Genomic DNA, 13,036 nt, shown 5'->3' with positions numbered 1-13,036 from the left:
TTTTTGGTGTCTTTTAGGCGTCACTGTATTAGACTAAGCAGAGGTGATTTGATGATGTTGAAATTGTGCTGCAATTGTTATGCAGGTGAGTGAGGACCCAAAAGCGATTTAACAGAAACAGAGTCTTTTAATGACCAAACACAGGGAAGACATAAATCCTCTTCAGATGTATCGGTTGACAAAATAGACAACCCGCAGAGAGGGCGACAAATAAATCATAAAGTCCTCTGATCTTTACAGGAGAGTCCCCTTCTAGCAGCAGAGGAGAATAGCAGGGTTAGCGGCAACAGACTGCTGGTCTCTCCGGGTAGGCGCGGGTTGTAGAGGACAGAGGTACCTGATCACACGTAGCATCTGATGAAGAGGCAGATTACGACAGGACTGGACAAGGGTGAAGCAAACGAGAATCTGACAAAGACAGAAGCAGAAACAGAGAGAGAAATAGAGACCTAATCAGAGGGAAAAAAGGGAACAGGTGGGAGAGAGTAAATGAGGTAGTTAGAGGAGATGAGGAACAGCTGGGGGAAGGAAAGGGAGAGAAGGTAACCTAATACGACCAGCAGGGGGAAACGAAGAGAAGAGAAAGAACAGGAACAAGACATAACATGACAATACATGACAGCAATAGTGGAGGCAGCTCCTGTTTTCTTTGTGACTTGCGGTAACTCTCTGTGGTTCTAAATCAATAGTTGTTTAGTGGTCCGAAAATGTTGGAAACATTAACTAGCTTGACCATTCTATAGGCCAGGTAACTGTCTGTTACTGCACATGCTATATATGTTGTATTATGGCTTTTTTGTGGATGGGGTGACAGGGGGCTTGGCTTTTTACCCTTTTTTCTCCCCAGTTGGTAGTTACAGTCTTGTCTCATCACTACAACTCCCGTACGGACTCGGGAGAGGCGAAGGTCAAGAGTCGTGCGTCCTCCGAAACACAACCCAACCAAGCCACACTGCTTCGTGACACAATGCCCATTTAACCCAGAAGCCAGCCGCACCAATGTGTCGGAGAAGAAACCGTACACCTGGCAACCATGTAGGTGTGCACTGCTCCCGACCCGCCACAGGAGTCGCTAGTGCGCGATGGGACAAGGACATCCCTAGCGGCCAAACCCTCTCCTAACCCGGACGACGCTGGGCCAATTGTGCACCGCCCCATGGGTCTCCTGGACAGAGCCTGGACTCGAACCCAGAATCTCTAGTGGCACAGCTAGCACTGCAATGCAGTGCCTTAGACCACTGCCCCACTTGGGAGGCCTTTCCCCAGTGATTTTCCCCACGCACCGCTAGTACTAGTTAGAATACACCTCTTCTCTTCCTTTCAGCTCCCTCAAAGGATGTTATATCTGATTCTGCACATCAAGCCCAGTCCAGCCTGCCATCCCTGGGGCTAACCTATGTGTGACGAGGTGAAAAGGATATCTCTCCTTATTTCTCTCTCTCTCTCTCTCGCGCTCTTCCCCTCTCCTTCTCTCTCAGCTTTATTGTCAATTTACTTCCAGACATAACACACATCTTGTATGTATTTGTCATTGCAAAGGGTATCAATGTAGACCGTCTCCCTCTTCCTCCTGAGGGATGAGACTATCAGATTCTCTGTTCAGTCAGTGGTGGTGGTGTGAGGTTTCTCAATCCCCAGTCCAGCTGGTGTCTCAGTTAGTCAGGCTCAACACAGAGCAGCTCAACAGCGGGGGAGAGTTAGTTAGCAGAGCCGCTAGGGAACCAAGACACCAGCAGACGAGACTCAGAAGAGACTCGGAGGAAGAGAAGGCAGACTGACTGAACTGTTGAACCTCTGACTTCCTTTAGCTCAGCAAGCTAACACAGTATTTTGGCACGCAGGACACTCAGCAGCATACCTCAATACACCTTCAACAAGGAATTACTGATCTTTCTGAAAGGTCTAGGATCAGTAAATAAAGTTAAATCCATGTATAATCTTTTTTTTTTCTGTGACTTGTAGGTGTAAATCTGCGAAAGAAATAGGTAGTTGTGGATGCAGTTGAATGTTTGATCAAGAAATACTGATCTAGGATCAGATGGTAAATACATGTATAATCCTCATTTGTGCAACTAGTAGGCATAAATCTGCGAAAGCAATAGGGAGTCGGGCAGGTGGAAGCAGTGGAGTGTTTGGCTCGATTTGAAATTCTGCAGTGGGTCTGAAGCTGAAACGTTTTGAACTGGCTCCATCCCACACTAGTTGTTGGGACTCTGAGGGAAAACAAAGCTTGATGTTAACAGCTCGGGGCAGACAGACAAACGGGTTAGATGTAGCGGCTGAGATGTGGCGAAGCTTATAAAACATGATCTATGATCACAATGTGTAACAGCAGGTTAGATGGAATAGTGGTAAAGGATGGTAAACTACCCGTAGTAATTACACTCTGGTTACCAAAGTGGTAAAAAGCCAAGTAAATGTTATAAAGCAACTTAAAGAAATGGCCTGGCAAGATGTGCCCTGCATAAATTCAAGAAATGCACATTGATATACACATAAGTATTTATTGTAATGTCATTCTGTTAGGTATTTCCTTTTGCTGATGTCTGGCTGCCGCTGTAATACCCCCATAAGTAGCTGTTCATACTTGGATCTATTTTTCTTGGTGATTTATATTCTGCTCAAAGCCCACTGGGGGTGAGGGAGGTAGGACACAGAGGCAGACTCGCTCGTGCGCAAACTTTCTCTCTCGTTCGCTCGCTCTCACGCTCTCATTTACTCACTGTGAGCCAGAGCACTGTCTGCACCAGAGCACTCAGACAGTCAACTCTTTTCTCAAATGGTTCCCCAGAGTCTCTGTGGGTTCAGACCATCAACAGTAATTACAAGGAACACAGTTCTTCTACCTCTACTTCTCAAACGCTGGGGAATTGCTAAAAAGTCTTTGTACTCAAAGGCTGAAAAGTTTTTACCTCTAACGTTTCTCATAACAATGACTGAGGAAGAAGCCTCCAACTTGCTGCCAAAGCGTAGATTTTGTGACTTTTAATTTATTGTTTTCATCACAGCAAAAGCGTTAGGCCCTGGCTAGATTTTTTAAGAAGCATATCTCTCTGTGTGTATTTGATTAAGCCTGGAACAAACCCTAATTGAATTCCTTAGCCTGCATTGAACCAGACAAAATCAATGTTTTGCTTGGCAGCATACAAAGATGATGATCTGGTCCCAAGCTACCTTATCCATGATGCTACAGTAGGACATGTTGTGTCATACAGCCATCTTTATGCGTATGCCAGCTTTATCCTGTCACAATGTTGCTATGCCAACCCAAGTGTGTGTGTGTGTGTGTGTGTGTGTGTGTGTGTGTGTGTGTGTGCACCCAATTGCCTACCTGTTCTACCATATCATTCCGAAATGTAGATCTGGAAAGAAGTTGAATAGAAAAACTGAACTTTTGTCTGTCCTCCTCTCTGATCAGAAGAGGACATCGTCTCCATGGCAGACTCCACCATCACCATAGATGACATCGAGGGAGAGCTTTTCAAGATTGACAGGATTCGAGATGTGCTGGTCAGAAGAGAGTCGGAACTCAGATACATGTGAGTGTCTTGTATGTCAGTTATCTCTTTTTATTTATTTTATTTCACCTTTATTTAACCAGGTAGTCAAGTTGAGAACAAGTTCTCATTTATAATTGCGACCTCTAATCTGGATAGCTCTACTCTGGATATCTCTAATCTAGATAATTCTACTGTATTGTCACGTATTATTCTGAATAGCAGGGTGGTGTGCTTGTGTGTGTGTGTAACTAGTGTCCGAAATGTATTTTTTGGCTCACCTGCCAAGGGGACTGGTAAAAAAGCATATTTTTTCACCGGCCAAAATAATAAATTGCCTTTGTGGGTCAAATATACATTCATTTAGCCACCGTGCTTCTACACCTGCATTGCTTGATGTTTGGGGTTTTAGGCTGGGTTTCTGTACAGCACTTTGAGATATCAGCTGATGTACGAAGGGCTATATAAATACATTTGATTTGATTTCAGTACATTTCATTGAGATAAGGTATTATGTTGAATACAAACTTAAAGAAGAGGCCAGAGCAGAATTTGAAACAAAATTATTTTAATATATTGATCAACAGTTAATCAAATCAAGTGTATTTGTAGAGCACATTTAAAAACAACTGTAGTTGACCAAAAGTGCTGTCCAGAGTGCAAAAATGATACAATTATGAGAAGTGCAGTGGACATAGAACTGGTGTTCTCCTGATACAAAGGGGAAACACGTCTACAAATCCTTTACTTTGAGTAGAAATACCCTGATAAAATGCAGGTCAAATAGAGACTTATCAGATGCTGGTTAATTTTGGCTGTGGCTCGATTTAATTTCCCAGCCTGAATACAACTGAAGAACTCTTGAACTCAAAATTCTACTGAAGTATTGGCTATGTACGTAAGGATCAAACATAAAAGTACATTTGAAGGTTTTGTAAACCTATCAGATGCTTAATCATTGTAATAAACTTAAACCTCCTCATCAGACTCCTCACTCTCTACCGCAATCAGCCTCTTTGTACAGTCCATGAAGTCTGGCCTCCTGCTCCTGACAGAGTCCTGGTGCCACAGAATCACAGCTTTTATCGGACCATACTCCCTGATCTCTGGAGAGGACAGCTGGACCATAAGGAAATATGACAGTGTATCAGACTTGATAGGTTGGACCGCCAATAATTTTTCACCTGTTTCATGGTATTAAAACCTCTTTCACATTCATCTGTGGAGGCAGGGAAGGACAGGACCAGGTCAACCAATGCTAGCAAATCAGGGCAGGAATGCTGATGGCTGCTGTTGACATGGAACCAGGACATCTTCTGCAGGTACTGGGGCCCTTGGTACATCGGCACCTTCAGGACAGTCCACTGGTCAGGGATCCTTTCAACATGGATGCCAGAGGTCTCCAGGACAGTCCACTGGTCAGGGATCCTTTCCACATGGATGTCAGAGGTCTCCAGGACAGTCCACTGGTCAGGGATCCTTTCCACATGGATGCCAGAGGTCTCCAGGACAGTCCACTGGTCAGGGATCCTTTCAACATGGATGCCAGAGGTCTCCAGGACAGTCCACTGGTCAGGGATCCTTTCCACATGGATGCCAGAGGTCTCCAGGACAGTCCACTGGTCAGGGATCCTTTCAACATGGATGCCAGAGGTCTCCAGGACAGTCCACTGGTCAGGGATCCTTTCCACATGGATGCCAGAGGTCTCCAGGACAGTCCACTGGTCAGGGATCCTTTCCACATGGATGCCAGAGGTCTCCAGGACAGTCCACTGGTCAGGGATCCTTTCCACATGGATGCCAGAGGTCTCCAGGACAGTCCACTGGTCAGGGATCCTTTACACATGGATGCCAGAGGTCTCCAGGACAGTCGGTGAAGCTGACCAGCTTGGTGGCACACAGGACCCGTATACTGGTGTACTGGAACCTGTCAGTCATACTCTCCACTCGCCTGTCAAGCATTTTGCCCTGTGAGGTGACGAGCGTCTTGCTGTAACCTCTGGTCAGCGAAATTCCCTCATATCTGTTGGCCATTGTGGCCTTTCATCATGGGCCCTTCTCTGATGACAACAGGCTCATTTTACCATCCTTTCAGAATGTTCCTTTACAACACACTCTCTCTCCCTCTCATTGACATAATCCTTTCTCTTAATTCACTTAAGGGAGGTATTTCTTATTGCAGCTTAAATAAACATACCTGGTTTTGTACTTCTTAAGTACAGCCTGTGTTGAGCACAAGGAGCTGTGGGCTTCTACTATGGTGATGGTGGACCTCTGCAGACAGGATGCTCAAGTGAGTTAGTGTGTCATGCAGGAGGCCACAGAAGCGGATAACAACAGCCTCCCTCGCAGTACTATTTCCTGGCCTTGGCCTGCTGGACACATCAGACATTTTGGGCATCAGCAGATTGAATCTGAAATGGATAAAGAACAAAGACATACAAATAGACAATTAATTGCCACCCCCCAAAAATCTATTAGATATGACACATTTTATCAGTGCATAAAGCATTGAAACATGATGTTACTAATTGTAACCGTGTTTGTTGTTATTACTGGACATTACATATTGATGATGACATTTGGAGTACTTAGCATAGCAATCTAGAGCCACTACCTGTTCCAGGTGCTGGACAAGCCCCTGGTAACCTCGCAGGGAGTGGTCCAGTGCACGCAATAGGTGTCCTACCCATCGGGTCCCGCCAATTCAGATGGGCGCCAGTGGTGTGTGCCCAAGAGCCTGGAAGCTGTTTACCAGGTTTGCCCTGTTCAGTGGACTGCTGTGGTAGAAGGCGTAGAGCCCACTGAGGAGGTCTTCTACTTTCTGAAACATCAAGTTGGACCGGATGGCATCAGAAAAGGTCAGTTCAAGGCGATGTGCCATACAGTGGATGCTGATGATGTAAGGCCCTGTCCCCCTTCAGCCGGCTGACCGCACCATTCTTGGCTCCGGTCATCACAGCAGCTCCATCTGTTCCAAGAGCGACCAACTTGCTCCCCCACTCCCTCCATGATGGCACTGATGGCGTTGCTTATGTGTGCCACGTCTGTCTTCTCCACCGACTTGATGCCAACAAACTTCGACTCGATCTTGCCCTTGTGACAGAATCTGACAAACTAACTCCTCCTCTTTCACAGAACTGTCTGGAGCCATTTGACATGATGGAGAGAGTTTTTCAGATTCTCTCTGATGTTGTTTCTCTCCACCTCTGCAATATGGTGCCTAAACTCTTTGGCCTGCTTCTCATTTCTATATGTTGAGCGAACAGCAAACTTCAAAAATCAAACATCAAATGAATTCCATTTTAATATATAGATAGCTCTGGATCCATGATATGGCAGTGGTTGAAAAGCAATTTTCTGTCCATTCAAAAATAAGTTTTCTGAACAACAGGTTATGGTCAATAATATCAAATTCTGCACTGAAGTCTAAAAGTACAGCTCCCACAATATTCTTATTATTAATTTATTTCAACCAATCATCTATCATGACACAAGGCGAGACCCAGATGCAGACACAGGAGGCAGATGGTTGGAGTCTTACAATATTTATTAATCCAATAGGGGAAGGCAAGAGAATGGGTGTGGACAGGCAAAAAGGTCAAAACCAGTTCAGAGTCCAAAAGGTACCGAAGGGCAGGCAGAATGATCAGGCAGGCGGGAAAGAAGTCCAGATTCGCGCAGGGGTCAAAACCAGGAGGACTATCACAAAGAGAATAAAAAAAAGAGTATGGGGAAAAACACGCTGGTTGACTTGACTAACATACAAGACGAACTGGCACAGAGAGACAGGAAACAGGGATAAATACATTGGGGAAAACAAGCCACACCTGGAGGGGGGTGAGACAATAACGAGGACAGGTGAAACTGATCAGGGTGTGACATCAGTCATTTGTGTCAGTGCAGTACATGTTGAGTGCCCTTCTCTATAAGTATGCTGAAAGTATGTTGTCAGTTTACAGAGAAATAGCATTGTATTTGGTCAAACACCATTTTTTCTAACAGTTTGCTAAGAGCTGGCAACAAGCAGATAGGTCTGCTTTTAGAACCAGTAAAGGCCGCTTTACCACTCATGGGTAGCCGACTGACTTTGGCTTCCCTGCAGGCCTGAGGACAAACACTTCCCTCTGCACTCAGATTAAATATATGACAGATAGGAGTGGCAATAGTGTCAGCTACCATCCTCAGTAGTTGTCAATGCCAGGATGTTTGTCATTATTGATCAATAACAATCATTTTTGCACCTTGCCCGCACTAACTAAAAAGAAATATGACAATGCTTTTCTTTCATTATATGTTTTTTTATGCATGAATACAATGGCTCACTGTTCGTTGTTGGCATTTCTTGTCTAAGTTTGCCCACTTTGCTAATGACGTAATCATTAAAATAATTGGCACTTCAAATGGTTTTGTGATGAATCTGATTCAATGAAAGACGGAGATGAATTTGTCTTTCTGCCCATAAATTCATTTAAAGTACTCCAATTATTTTTCCATCATCCTTTATATCATTGATCTTGGCTTCATAATACAGATTCTTCTTCTTTATGTTGAGTTTAGTCACATCAATTCTCAATTTGCAGTAAGTCAGTCAATCAGATGTGCAGCCAGACTTATTAGCCACTCCTTTTGCCCCATCTCTTTCAACCATACAGTGCCTTGCATTACAACCTGTAATTTAAATATATTTTTATTTGGATTTCATGTAATAGACATACACAAAATAGTCCAAATTGGTGAAGTGAAATGAAAAAAAAGCAAGCGGCAAAATTGAGACCAAGGAACTCTCCAAACAGGTCAGGGATAAAGTTGTGGAGAAGTACAGATCAGGGATGGGTTATAAAAAACTATCTTAAACTTTGAACGTCCCACAGAGCACCATTAAATCCATTGTTAAAAAATGGAAAGAATATGGCACCACAACAATCCTGCCAAGAGAGATCCACCCACCAAAACTCATGGTCCAGGCAAGGAAGGCATTCATCAGAGAGGCAACAAAGAGACCAAAGAAAACCCGGAAGGAGCTGCAAAGCTTCACAGCGGAGATTGGAGTATCTGTCCATAGGACCACTTTAAGCCGTACACTCCACAGAGCTGGCCTTTATGGAAGTGTGGCCAGAAAAAAAAACATTGCTTAAAGAAAGAAATAAGCAAACATGTTTGTTGTTCCCCAAAAGGCATGTGGGAGACTCCACAAACATATGGAAGAAGGTACTCTGGTCAGATGAGACTCAAATGTAGCTTTTTGGCCATCAAGGAAAACTCTATGTCTGGCTCAAACCCAACACCTCTCATCACCCCGAGAACACCATTGTCACGAGAATTTTCAATCCCAATGATAATAACTAACAATCAATAGCTTTGACCAATCCCAGAGGTTTGTAAGACCCTGGGTTTAATAATAATTAGGCAAAGACTCAGCTTATGCAAAAGTTTATTCACAAGAATGTTCTGAAGTCCATAATACAAAGACATCCATTTTATAACTCACTCCCTACTTACGCACATACCTCCACACAAACAGTAGATATCCTAAGCACATACATACACACGAACAGTAGGTGAGTTGTATCCACTGTTTATCACTACCAAGCCGACAGTTCAATTCCCCCGAGATTAGAGGAACATTGAAAGGACTCCTTGTCCTATTGTAAGTTTCTCAGAGTTCTAGTATGGTGAGGTCATACACAGTTGAATTGTTCTTGGTATCTTCTTAGTCACACACACACACATTTCTCTCCCTCCCATGTCTCTACCAAACCTTATTGGACTTATGTTTAGTACTTTCATTATTCATTATACATGCTACATAAACTAATAATCACTAATAGTTACATTTCAGGGTGGAATTCTTTAATCATTAACTTTAAGCATATAAATTCCCTTATCAACCATCCCCACAGTGAAGCATGGTGGTGGCAGCATAATGCAGTGGAGATGTTATTCCATTGGCAGGGACTGGGAAACTGGTTGGAATTGAAGGAATGATGGATGGCGCTAAATACAGGGAAATTCTTGATGGAAACCTGTTTCAGTCTTCCAGAGATTTGAGACTGGGACGGAGGTTCACCTTCCAGCAGGACAATTGCCCGAAGCATACTTCTAAAGCAACACTTGAGTGGTTTAAAAGGAAACATTTAAATGCATGAAATGGCCTAGTCAAAGCCCAGACCTCAATCCAATAGAGAATCTGTGGTATGACTTAAAGATCGCTGTACATCAGCAGGAAAAGATTGCTGTACACCAGCAGGAACCCATCCAATTTGAAGAAGCTGGAGCAGTTTTGCCTTGAAGAATGGGCAAAAATCCCAGTGGCTAGATGTGCCAAGCTTATAGAGATATATCCAAAGAGACTTGCAGCTGTAATTGCTGCAAAAGTTGGCTCTACAAAGTATTGACTTTGGGGGGTTGGGGTTGAATAGTTATGCACGCTCATGTTTTCAGTTTTTTTGTCTTCATTTTTGTTTGTTTCACAATAAAAATATGTTGCATCCTCAAAGTGGTAGGCATGCTGTGTAAATCAAATGATACAACCCCCCCTCCCCCAAAACAATATATATATTTTAATTCCAGGTTGTAAGGCAACAAAATAGGAAAAATGCCAAGAGGGGTGAATACTTTCGCAGGCCACTGTACAGTTTTTAAATTCCTCATCAATCCATGGATCCTTAACAGATCTAACAGTCAGTTTCTTAATAGGTGCATTTTTATCAATAATTGGAAGAAGCAATTTCATAAATTCATCACATTTTAAACCCAGCTTTTGGAACTTTGGCTTTCCTGGCTATAGCCACTATATTGTGATCAACGCATCCAATGGGTATGGATACAGCTTTAGAACAAGGTTCTACAGTATTAGTAAAAATGTGATCAATACATGTGGATGATCTTGTTCCTCTAGTGTTTGTAAACAACCTGGTAGGTTGATTAATAACCTGAACCATTTACAGACACTGGTTACAGCTAGACGCTTCCTGTTGAGCGGACATTTTCATGAAAACCAGTCAATATTCAGGTCTCCAAGGAAGTATATCTCCATGTTTACATCACATACACTATCAGGCATTTCACACAAAATTATTTAGAAACTAAGTGTTAGCACTTGGTGGCCTATAGCAACGACCCAAAATAATAAACTTTAGATGAGGCAGGTGAACCTGCAACCACAGCACTTCAGTGACACTTGACATGAGATCTTCAGAGAGCGAGAGAGAGAGAAGTTTACATACACCTTAGTCAAATACATTTAAACTCACTTTTTCACAATTCCTGACATTTAATCTCAGTAAAAACTCCCTGTCTTAGGTCACTTAGGATCACCACTTTATTTTAAGAATGTGAAATGTCAGAATAATAGTAGAGAGAATTACTTATTTCAGCTTTTATTTCCTTCATCGCATTCCCAGTGGGTCAGAAGTTTACATACACTCAATTAGTATTTGGTAGCATTGCCTTTAAATTGTTTAACTTGGGTCAAATGTTTTGGGTAGCCACAATACGTTGGGTGAATTTTGGCCCATTCCTCCTGACAGAGCTGGTGTAACTGAGTCATTTTTGTAGACCTCCTTGCTCGCACAAGCTTTTTCAGTTCTGCACACAAATCTTCTATAGGATTGCGGTCAGGGCTTTGTGATGGCCACTCCAATACCTTGACTTCGTTGTCCTTAAGCCATTTTGCCACAACTTTGGAAGTATGCTTGGGGTCATTGTCCATTTGGAAGACCCATTTGTGACCAAGCTTTAACTTCTTGACTGACGTCTTTAGATGTTGTTTCTATATATCCACATAATATTATTTCCTCATGATGCCATCCATTTTGTGAAGTGCACCAGTCCCTCCTGCAGCAAAGCACCCCCACAACATGATTCTACCACCCCCGTGCTTCACGGTTGGGATGGTGTTCTTCGGCTTGCAAGCCTCCCCCTTTTCCCTCCAAAAATAACAATGGTCATTATGGCCAAACAGTTGCATTAGACCAGAGGACATTTCTCCAAAAAGTCCCCATGTGCAGTTGCAAACCGTAGTCCGTTTTTTTATGGCGGTTTTGGAGCAGTGGCTTCTTCCTTGCTGAGCGGCCTTTCAGGTTATGTCGATATAGGACTAGTTTTACTGTGGATATTGATACTTTTGTACCTGTTTCCTACAGCATCTTCACAAGGTCCTTTGCTGTTGTTCTGGGATTGATTTTCACTTTTCGCACCAAAGTACGTCCATCTCTAGGAGACAGAACGTGTCTCCTTCCTGAGCGGTATGACGGCTGCATGTTCCCATGGTGTTTATACTTGCGTACTATTGTTTGTACAGATGAATGTGGTACCTTCAGGCGTTTGGAAATTGCTTCCAAGGATGAACCAGACTTGTGGAGGTCTACAATTTGTTTTCTGAGGTCTTGGCTGATTCCTCTTGATTTTCCCATGATGTCAAGCAAAGAGGCACTGAGTTTGAAGGTAGGCCTTGAAATACATCCACAGGTACACCTCCAACTGACTCAAATTATGTCAATTAGCCTATGCCAAGCTTCTAAAGCCATGACATAATTTTCTGGAATTTTCCAAGCTGTTTAAAGGCACAGTCAACTAAGTGTATGTAAACTTTTGACCCACTGGAAGTGTGATACAGTGAATTATAAGTGAAATAATCTTGTCTGTAAACAGTTGTTGGAAAAATTACTTGTGTCATGCATGAAGTAGATGTTAACAAACTATCGTTTTGGTAAGTCAGTTAGGACAAGAAATTTGTGGAGTGATTGAAAAATGAGTTTTAATGACTCCAACCTAAGTATATGCAAACTTCCAACTTCAACTGTATATATCAGCTACCCAATATATATATATATAAAACAACACCTCCCCAAAAGCATTTCTGTCTATTCTATAGATGTTATATCCTTGTATTGCTATTGCTGTATCATCAAAATACTTATTTAAGTGAGTTTCAGAAATGGCTAATATGTGAATGTTATCTGATGTTATCAAGTGATTGATTTCATGAACATTATTTCTAAGGCTACCTATATTAATATGGGATATTTTCAGCCCTTTCCTGTGTAGCTTCTCAGAGAAAGACATAACATGGAGAATAACAAACAATGCAAGAGAACAAAAAAGAAAACATTCATCAGTCCATTAACCAGTTGGTGTGTGTGTGTGTGTGTGTGTGTGTGTGTGTGTGTGTGTGTGTGTGTGTGTGTGTGTGTGTGTGTGTGTGTGTGTGTGTGTGTGTGTGTGTGTGTGTGTGTGTGTGTGTGTGTGTGTGTTGCGGGGTTGAAGCTATGAACCCATAGGCTTGGCTCTCTCATCCCTTCTAGGCTTTTGGGTCAGGGTTAAGCTCAACACAGGGATACATCTGTGTGTGCGTAAATGCATGCTCACAGTTACGTACACTGTTAGAAGAGACAGGGTGATCCAATAGAGAGGAATGAAAGGAGGAATCCACGAATGTCTATACTCGGGCATGATTATACTGCATATTTACTGGTGCTACACCATCATAACCCTATAGAATGCACTATAGTGACATCTCCTCCCTTCCTTACTGT

General features: G+C 42.8%; 1 protein-coding gene across 1 annotated transcript in view; it reads left to right on the top strand.

Moving 5' to 3' along the window:
- LOC115142443 (bMERB domain-containing protein 1-like) overlaps window positions 1-13,036 on the top strand; it is a 51,083-nt gene that overhangs the window by 6,512 nt on the left and 31,535 nt on the right. Inside the window, exon 2 of the mRNA XM_029681917.2 lies at window positions 3,419-3,539. Within this exon, the coding sequence (XP_029537777.1) occupies window positions 3,419-3,539 (121 nt within the window). The remainder of the gene's footprint in view (window positions 1-3,418; window positions 3,540-13,036) is intronic.

Source organism: Oncorhynchus nerka, linkage group LG15, assembly GCF_034236695.1.
Source record: "Oncorhynchus nerka isolate Pitt River linkage group LG15, Oner_Uvic_2.0, whole genome shotgun sequence".
Classification (NCBI taxonomy): domain Eukaryota; kingdom Metazoa; phylum Chordata; class Actinopteri; order Salmoniformes; family Salmonidae; genus Oncorhynchus; species Oncorhynchus nerka.
This window is presented reverse-complemented; position numbering and strand designations above follow the sequence as displayed.